This window comes from Colletotrichum graminicola (assembly GCF_000149035.1).
Source record: "Colletotrichum graminicola M1.001 genomic scaffold supercont1.29, whole genome shotgun sequence".
Lineage (NCBI taxonomy): Eukaryota > Fungi > Ascomycota > Sordariomycetes > Glomerellales > Glomerellaceae > Colletotrichum > Colletotrichum graminicola.
The window spans coordinates 27,438-36,724 of record NW_007361033.1 but is presented as its reverse complement, the minus strand read 5'-3'; the positions used below and the strand labels follow the sequence as shown (position 1 = coordinate 36,724).

The 9,287-nt window shown below is 52.7% G+C and overlaps 2 protein-coding genes across 2 annotated transcripts; one reads left to right on the top strand and one right to left on the bottom strand.

The window, feature by feature from the left end:
* Window positions 1–1,787: 1,787 nt before the first annotated feature.
* Window positions 1,788–3,491, top strand: GLRG_07152 (uncharacterized protein; the record flags this gene model as incomplete). The annotated part of the gene is made up of 2 exons (XM_008097837.1): window positions 1,788–2,020; window positions 2,129–3,491. The coding sequence occupies 2 exons, from the start codon at window positions 1,788–1,790 to the stop codon at window positions 3,489–3,491; spliced, it is 1,596 nt and encodes a 531-aa protein (XP_008096028.1).
* Window positions 3,492–4,899: 1,408 nt separating this feature from the next.
* On the bottom strand, window positions 4,900–9,098 carry GLRG_07151 (SNF2 family domain-containing protein; the record flags this gene model as incomplete). The annotated part of the gene is made up of 9 exons (XM_008097836.1): window positions 4,900–5,504; window positions 5,569–5,916; window positions 5,940–5,994; window positions 6,049–6,775; window positions 6,829–6,951; window positions 6,995–7,038; window positions 7,092–7,300; window positions 7,357–7,547; window positions 7,612–9,098. 9 exons carry the CDS (start codon window positions 9,096–9,098, stop codon window positions 4,900–4,902), a joined length of 3,789 nt encoding a protein of 1,262 aa, XP_008096027.1.
* Between the last annotated feature and the right edge of the window lie 189 nt (window positions 9,099–9,287).

The window sequence follows — 9,287 nt, the reverse complement described above, 5'->3', positions numbered from 1 at the left end:
AAGTAGTTAGATTAACCCTAAAAAAATAAAGAGAATATAGTAGACCTATATATACTAGTTTAGCTAATTAGATTATCTAAATATATCTATTATTTTAATATAATTAATTATTAATTAAAGTGTAGTACGTTAGGGACTGTGGGCCGCCCTGCAGATGTGTCTGCCTGGTAACTGTAACCTATTTATCTAGAGCTTGCTAATGTGTGCCGACACCTGATTAATTGCCGCCTTCTTCACCCCTCGACACTGGCACCTTGTCAATCGCTGCCGGCCGCATTGCATCGAGTTCGTCGGCAAACCTCTGACCTCGTCGCGCACGCGGACATGTCACGACCCTCGTCGGATCCCACACACACGGGACGATGCACATCGTCATCATCCATCATCCATCACCGCTTACTTTGTCGCTTCGTTTCTGCGTCTTCGCCCTTGCTGGCAACCCATCATGTACAACCCCCCCCCCCCCCCCGAAATTGCACAAGAATCGAGAAAGGGAGCCAACGCATCTTACTTGCTTTTGTTTGTCATCTGGCGCCTCGCGGACCGGACCATTCCAGACCGGACCATTCCAGACCAGACCAGACCAGACCACCGGCCTCCCCCAGCCCAGTCTTCTCGTTGCCCCCCTTGTGCACCATGTTATCCACCAACTGGTTGTCTCTCTCTTGTCTCTCGCCTAATATAAGATGTGTTGCAAACTCGAAATCATTGACTGACACTCGAGACGCTTGACACCACACTTTACCCCTCTGGTCTGGCGACCTTGACCGCCCACCACACACACACAGACACCCTCATTCTCACTCACACTGGCGTCACCTCCAGTCCGCTCGACCCAGCCAGGCCAAACTCAACGCATGCTCGTTTGCTCGGCTCACACCCGTGCCGCTGCCACGCCCCTCATCACACGATCGACGCGCGCACACACAGACGCACACACCGCGCAAGTACTTATTGAACCCGGCCGTGGTTCATTGGCTGGGCCAGCTTCCGCCCAAAAGCCTCGAATCACGACGCTAAACAACTTGTCTTGCTTTTTCCGAGCGCCTCCGCCTGTCGCCTCCCCTATTCGTGCTCAATTGTCTTGCTTGCGTCCGTCCCTTTTAAGCTTCTGTCGCCCTTTCCTGAGCGGTAACCCCATGCTTGACGGAGGACGGACCTCATCTCCACCCACGCTCTCGGAGCTGAAGACTCTCCATAAAGAAGGCTTGCTTCCATGTGTCGCAGGATCCATCCATCATAACACTCTTACCCATCTCGTCTTGCACTTGGCCGCCCACTCTCCTCCTGGGACCATGAGAGAAATATCTCGATAGCTATCGACCGATTGCGGCTATTCAACCAAACGAACCCCGATTTTGCGTGCTGCAACCAGCATCCGCCAAGCTCAAGTTCCGGATAAGAGTGTTATCCACTTACAGCATATCGAGTCGAGCAACACAGCCCGTCGGGCAGGATATCTCCCGCCAAATCGTTTCATTATTATAGCAAGGCTTACACGACCATTATCAGTTCGGGCCGTTGAAGAAGCGAGCTTTGCACAGTGGAGGATACTTGGGTGGAAACCAAACGACCACAGACCAACGGCACTGAATTGGACGGGCAGCAGAAGAAAGGGCTTGAGACCAACCCGACAACTCAAGTTCTTAGTCCCGCAAACCTCAAGACACGAAGGCTTCCTCCTCCACCACCAACCACGACCATGAGGAATCCGAAGCCTCCCACGTAAACCGACTTCTTCCCTCCATTCCTAGGCTGCGACTGGCCGCCAGGAAACCACAACCGCCATGGCACCACGGCCTCGAGACAGCGACACATCGCAACCCCCCCCCGCTGCGTCTGTGCTAGAGGTTATCGCTGCCCGCCTGACCCCGGCCTATGAAAGCATGCCCAGCGGCCTGACCGACCGGCAATGGACAATTATACAGTCTACATCACTAGCTGTCGCCGCGCTAAGTTTGGCATCTGTCACCCTCGCCTTTTACTGGTTCTCTCGCATGAGGCGGAGCTTCAGACATGAGTGAGTTCATCTCGGCCCACCGGTGCCCCCCCCCCCCCCCCCCCAGCTTCAGACCAAGCCAGGGATGGCTGGCTTCGAGGTGGGAATTCCGTGCTGACAAACAACCAGCTTGATCATGCTCCTTATGTCGAGTGACATGCTCAAGTCGCTATGGTTCATCATCTTCCCCATCGTCGACTTGAAGACGAGTTCAGTCGCATCAGGGTCCTCGTTCTGCCAAGCGAGTGGTTTCTTCCTCGCCGTCGGCATAGAAGCATCCGATATCGCCGTCGTTCTCATCGCTCTCCACACAGCAATCTACATATTTCGCCCCCGACACTCTGGACGCCAGAGCGGCCTGTATCCCCACCGCCGCCTTGCGTTTAGCGTCTTCGCGCTCTTTCCACTCCTGATGGCCTCTCTGGCCTTTGTCAACTCTCCCGGCTACGCGAACAATGGCGAATACTGCTACTTGCCAACCCGTCCTGAGTGGCCGAGGCTCGTCCTCAGCTGGGTGCCACGCTATGTGATTCTCCTCACCATCGTTGCGCTGTACGCCTACATCTACATATACGTCACGCTGCGCATGCGGCGTTTCGGTCGCCTCAGTGCCATGAGGCGAGCCAGTGCGACACAGATACCAGACGACGGGCACTGGGCTCACATCCCTTCGGTGCCTGCCACGCCGACCTCTCGCCGTGGATCCGAGACCTCCATGGAGGGCTCGGAGCAACGTCGTAACTCGTCCGAAGCCACAACAATGACGGCCGAGATCGAGCTCCTACACGGCCGTCAAAAGATTACGTGGAACTGGCCGGCATACGGCACCGACGACGACGGGCAGATTCCCGTGTCGGATGTCGTCCTTTCGCCCCGGGCGTTGGAACCCAGCGCCAGCCCCCGTTGCCCCACCTTCGAGCCCATTTCGCCTCCCCCCCAGAGCTACATCCGCCGCGACACCGCCGATATGAGCCCTCCAACACCCCACTACCAACGACAAGCAAGTCTCACCACGTACTGGCAGCCGCCGAGCAGTCCGAACACGAGCGCCCGCGCCAAATCGCTGGCCAACATCTGGTCGATTCTCCGCCGGGGGACGACCCTCGAATCGGACCCCGAACACAACGCAACCCCCTTCCTCTTCCACCCGGCCATGGACGGCACGGGCATGACCAAGACCCGCGACAAGATCCGTCGTCAGCTGCGGCTGCTCTTCGTGTACCCCCTCGTCTACATCCTCATCTGGGCGGTGCCATTTGTCGCGCACGTCATGCGCTGGGACAACCCGGAGGACGCGGGACCCTTCCCCGTGGTGTTGCTGTCATTAGTGAGCCTGTCAATACAGGGCCTGGTGAACTCGTGCCTGTTTTGCGCCGTGGAGAAGCCGTGGATCGATAGGCGGGCCAGGTACAGGAGGGCGCCGTCCAAGAAAGGGCGGGACAAAGACGAGATCCGGCAACGGGCCGGACGAAGGACATCATCATTAGCGTAGTCATGTTTCTGCTTTGCATGTGTCTTTTTTTTCTCTTTGTTATTTTTATCTCTCGCCTTGATACCACAATGAATTGAATGAAACTTTATTCGACCTGATCACTCAGGCATGCCATTTCCTCGAGTCTTCCTGTAAAAAATGTCTTCTGAGGCCTCCTGCCGTTCGATCACCGTTCAACACATGTGGCCAGGTTGTAATCAGGGATGGCCAAGGTTTGCGGGTAGGGAGTAGTGTCGGCAACATCCGAATCCGCAGAGTCCGATGGCCGTGCGGGAGGGGGGGCGGGGCATGGCCGGCGGCAGACATCGGGCCTCGCTTGGGCCCCACACACAACCCGCACCGTCCGAGAAAGAGGGGGGGTAGGAGGCGGCGGGAGGGCCGAAATTCTGCCCACGGCGATGAGAACGTCTTCCCCTCTCCCCCCTCTTGTGACCACTTTCTCCCATCCGCCCCTTTGCTGTGCAAAGGCTAACCTCGCAACCTTCTGGCTTGGTAGTAACGCGGCCGGGCTCGTCCCATGCTCCTCAAATCAATCAATCAGGCCAAGGTTTATGAACCAGATGGCATTAACTCTCCTAAATCTGTCTGCCCTCCCCGTGTTCTATGTCGAGAATGCCCAAATCCCTGAGGCCGCGAATCGCTTAACGAGGCAAAGATAAGACCCCAAGGCACATTGCCATCCTCAAAAGATACCATCCTCAAAGTCTTGTCTCGGGCCCGAAAAGCTCTCAATCAAATAGCAAAAAAAGAAAAGAAGAAGAAATCAGAAACCCAAACCGCGAATCATGATAGCCAGTGTGCATTGCAAAAGAACGCAACCCATGTTGATCCAAACGTCAGATCCGCGACACCAGCGGCACTCGCAGCAACCACCAGACTCTAAATGCTAATACCAAAGAAGTCAGCCAATGTCCATAATGAGCGTGGTGCTTTGATGCCAACTTACGAAGGCTCAACGGGCTCCGCCGTAGTGCTTCCGGCCAGCAACGCATCGCATGCTGCGTGCCTTGTTGCGGTGACATACTAGCGCTGCAAAGTCCGCGCATCGTCGGAAGCATCAGATCAAGGATATGTCCGCTGCTTGACCAATATCCGTTCTCGGCTTCCCTACCGTGGCTGCTGCGTTGTTCGCCAAACCCTGGCAAGCTGGCCACCCAGCGTATCTCAAAGTAATGAAGAAAAAAAATGATAAAAGTATCACGTGTTCTTTGTTGTAGTGTTGCTTGACGCTCATTCTGTTGATTTGTTGAAAGCTTCGAAATGTCTCGTAGTTTGTTGCTCATGCATGTTGCTGTGCTCCGTCTCTGAGCCAACTAGACGGTAATGCTCCCCGTATCGTGTAAAGGAGCCAACCATATGGGAATTGGCTTTGTTTCATCTCTCGTAACCGCGTCTTTTGGCCACGAGACTATTCGTCATCCTCGTCATCCTCGTACTCGACCACGTCGTCGGGGACAACAAGGTCGTCCAGATCACTCTCCTCTTCTTCATTCCTAGGAGAGTCTTCGTAGTCATCGTCGTAATCATCAGGCTCAATGTGCATGACGCCACCCTCACGCCACGTCACCCTGCCCAGGAGACTGGCAATCTCTTCCAGGCCAATCTTGGGCGCTCTCACCGTTTCGTCCTGAAGGGCGTTGTCGATGGCGAGGATCTTTCCAACCTGCATTTCAAGCATACGATTCTCGATAGGAGTTTTGACGACGAAGCGCAAAAAGTGAGTCTCCTTGCTCTGGCCGATGCGGAATACGCGAGCAAAAGCCTGCTGCTCGACGGCGTGGTTCCACCACAGCTCCATGAGGATGACTCGGTTACCCCGCTCAAGGTTGAGACACTGCCCTCCCGCACGCAGGGAAACAATCAGAACCTTCACCTCTTCGCCATTCTGGAATTCGGAGACGGCTTTGTTGCGCTGCTCCGTGTTCTGCTTGCCGCTAAGGTAAGCGAAACAGATGCCTTCTGATTCTAGAACGCGACCGATGATTTTCATGACCACAGCGAATTGACTGAAGACTGAAGACAAATGAGTTAGGGACAGACACATCAAGCAAAAAAGAGATAATCAAGCGAAACTTACTGATAATCTTGTCCTCTGGAGCTTCTGCCTGCCACCTCAAGACAGTTTCCTTGAGCGCCGTCATCTTGGCGCTCGGAGTTAAAGGCACGTTGGGCCTCCTGTCGCTGATCTGCAAGAACCGGCTTGGTTTCTTGTTCCTCTCGCAGGATTCAGTATGCTGGAACTTGTTATAATCAAATCCCCTTGTATAGTCCTTTTCATTGACGCTTTCCTGGGACATGTCACTGTCATTCTCACGCTCTTCGTCAGTCTCGTCGCCATTGAAAGTCTGTAATGGCTTCAGAGGGCCAATGATCCTGCGACATTTAGGGCATGTTCTGCTCTTACGGGTTGTTAGTAGTGCGTAGTCTCCTCGTATATGCCCTAAATACATACCTTATCTGCTAAATGTGCCATCACACAGCGATTACAAAAGTAGCAGCCGCACTTGTTACGTCAGTACAAAGCTCTAAATCTGGAAAAATCTTGTATCGAACTCACCCGTCCCTTGACTGGCTTCTTGGGGGGCTTTTTTTTGCACACAACGCAAGCGACAGCCTCAAGCTCCTTGAGTCTCTCCAGGTACTCTATCTGCTTGGTCATGTCGAAATGCAAGCCAAATTCGCTGCGGCCAAAGGGATCGAGTTGAGGCTCGTCTTCGGCGATGGGGTCTGTGGTATCCAATTCGACTTCGGGATTTACGCTGGAAGAGGCGAGTTTCTGAGGAACCATGCCGTCCTCGTCCTCTTCTATCTCGTCCTGACTCTCCACTTCGTCAGAGTCGTCAGTTACAATTGCGCCGTTTCCCGTGATGGTTGTGTTTTGGAGATTGCTCGTTTGTGCTTCGTCTTGCTCGTCGTATTCGCCGAGGCGGACTTTCAAGGCTTCCAAGCTTTCTTTGCGGGCATCTTCGAGCCTTTCTTGCTCCACCTTTTCTGCTTCTTCGAATACTTTCGGGATGCGCTCGTCGCGTACCTTTTGTCTCTGAGTCCATGGGCCAATTTGGGAGTAGACGGTAGCACCGCCTTTGAGTGCCTCTAGCTTTTCCTTGGTTGCTCGCAAGTCTTCAAGAGAGAAGTGGTCTCTCATCACACTCTCGAGCAAAAACGGATGGGTTGCGGCTTGTCTCAAACGGAGCAGCATAACCAGGTAGAATCTGATTCGAACTACAGCTGTTCCCTCCTCCAGGTCATGGTTTAGCTCGTTTCTAAACCATCTTTCCACCATTCTACCTTCTGTAAGTTTATACGAAGGATTCCGCAAACAGGTAGTTGATCTTACCGGAAAACCACCACTTCTTCTGCAGAAAGGCTTAGATACTGGTGCGTCGGATGCGTATTCGGCAAGTTCATTATTGGCTGGCCAAGAAAGTAATCCCCTTGTGTTCTGAACATGTCAGTAGCTCTCGATACTGTTTTGGTGGCTTAAGGATTACAACCTTCTGTACATAACCTGGTGGGCAAGTCTATCACGCCTTTTTCGAGCCTTGGGCTTGTTCAAGTGGTTAGCAAACATCGATATCCAATCGTGGATTGTCATCTTACGCCGGAGTCGTATTTATCCAAATAGCCATTGAAGTCACCGATTTGTGAGCATCGTATGAACTTTAGGTAAGAGAAAAGCTCTTCAAAAGAATCAGTCAATGTACGTCGAAGTATCAGGAGGGAAAACTTGCCGGAAGATGCATTGATGAGTGGAGTTCCACTCACTGCCCAACGATGCTTGGCATTGAGCTCACAGCACGCAAACGCCGCTTTGGTTTGATAGTTAGCGTATGAGATTTGTAGAAACGAAGTCATTGTAACTTGCCATGTGTCAAGTGGTTCTTGATGCAATGGGCTTCGTCAAGGACAACTCGGTACCATTGAATGCGATGAAGAACCCCCGTTTGCTCTTCCAGCCAATTTTTGTACTCATCTGGATCTGTAAGTTTCTTCTGCATGTTTTCTCTGTCCTTTGCCGAGGGAGTACTGGCTCTAAGCTGGTGGTAAGTTGCAAAACTGTTGACAAGGTTAGGTCTCAGAAGCACGAAAGCTCCCATTCTGGATCCGGGTATGAACTCACACAATGTTGAAGGATGACAGAGAGTCGACGTCCATCTTATCTCCAGCCTTGAAGTGCACGATTCTCCTCGAAAATCCCTTGTTGCAATGCTTTTTGACCTCGGACATCCACTGGCTAATCATTTGCCCCGACGGACAAATCACTAGTGTTGCTCCCTTCCCTGCATCTTTCAAACTCTCCGAGGCTTGATTGCCCACAATGCAGGATAAAGTTTCAAGGGTCTTTCCCAGCCCCATGGCATCAGCGAGAATGCCTCCTCTTGGCAGATTTGGCGTTGTTTTAAGCTCCCGGCCCATCATCCAGGCTCCCATGATGAGCTGGTGATTCAGTAACGGGGTAATTAAGCCTCTGACTTCCCATTTCCCGCCTTTGGCGTGAACTGCACGAGCACCCCATGCTTTTGTGGACTGTTTGAGCTCCTGCTTCTGCTTGACAATAAGAACCTTATCAAAATACTCAGGGGCGGCTTCTTGCATCTGCTTCAACTGGTCGTCCGTTCTGGTTGCTGTGATAGCGGGTGCTGCGGGTAAGTCTCCCTGGTCCGCTCGATGTTGGATAGCGTCGTACCGCTCAAGCAGTTCTTCGATCTGACGATTGTTCTTTTCTTCCGGATCGCTATCATCACTGTCTGAGCCTTTTGCCTGGTTGGTCTTGTTTTTAGCGTTGTGGGCGCCACCACGTCGCCCCTGGTTTTTGGCATTTCGCTCTTGTTCTTTCTTCTCTCTTCTCGCCCAGTATTCTGCCGCATCTGCTGCAGGGGCTTGTCTCTTCCGTCTCTGCCTCTTGTCATTTTTCTGTCTAGGTGCCTGTTCATGGGGGCTGGGATCAGGCAATGTGAGGGTAGTTGGGGCCTTCGCGGGTTGACTGAGCTGAGCCATGATGTGCATCATCTCATTAAGCTCAGAGCTGGTCAGAGCACCTTTCAGAGCTTTGGACTCTAGCTCTTTTTTTCTTCCCTTGAGTGACTTGAGGGAAGACTGGCTTCCCAAGTCTAGAAGCATGGGTTCGTCATTGAACAATGGCTCTTGTTTGACGGCGGTGACCAAGTCAATGACACTTGGAGGCCGCGGAACGGACCACTTCGCCTGCGCTTCAGAAGAGGCAGCAGCGTGGTCGATGATCATGAGTTCGGGTTCTTCGTCTATATCGGGCTCAGACTTGATTCTGATCTTGTCCTTCTCGGGTAGAGCGATATCGTCCTGTCCTTCCGGTTTCGTAACGAAAAGGTCAGACAACTCAGCAGAATGGGACGGGCAAGCAACATGCCCGGTGTTTCTCAGTACGTGGTTCTCGTTGCGTATATCATTGGTCGAGTCTTCGATTGATTCATGAAAGAAGTCGAGTTCCTGAATCTGATCACGGTTTGCTCTTCTCGGAGTCTTGTAATGAGACGGCATATCAATGTCTGAATCGGACTCGGTATCATCTAGGAAAGGGCCCTTCCGCCGACGAGCGGACTTGTTATGATCATCTGCGGTCGATGACATTGTGAGCGATAGACAGGGAGACTGGTAATGACAAGGAATGCGGAGGGGAAGTGGCAGAAGAGGTCGATGGATTATCCACGTATCCTTTGAGATGCAGGTTCGTATTTTGTGCCTTCCACCTTCGGAGAGAGTAGTCGTAGAAGCAGAACTTGGCGTTGCCGTAAGAAAAGGCAAGAGGGTTACGCGCAG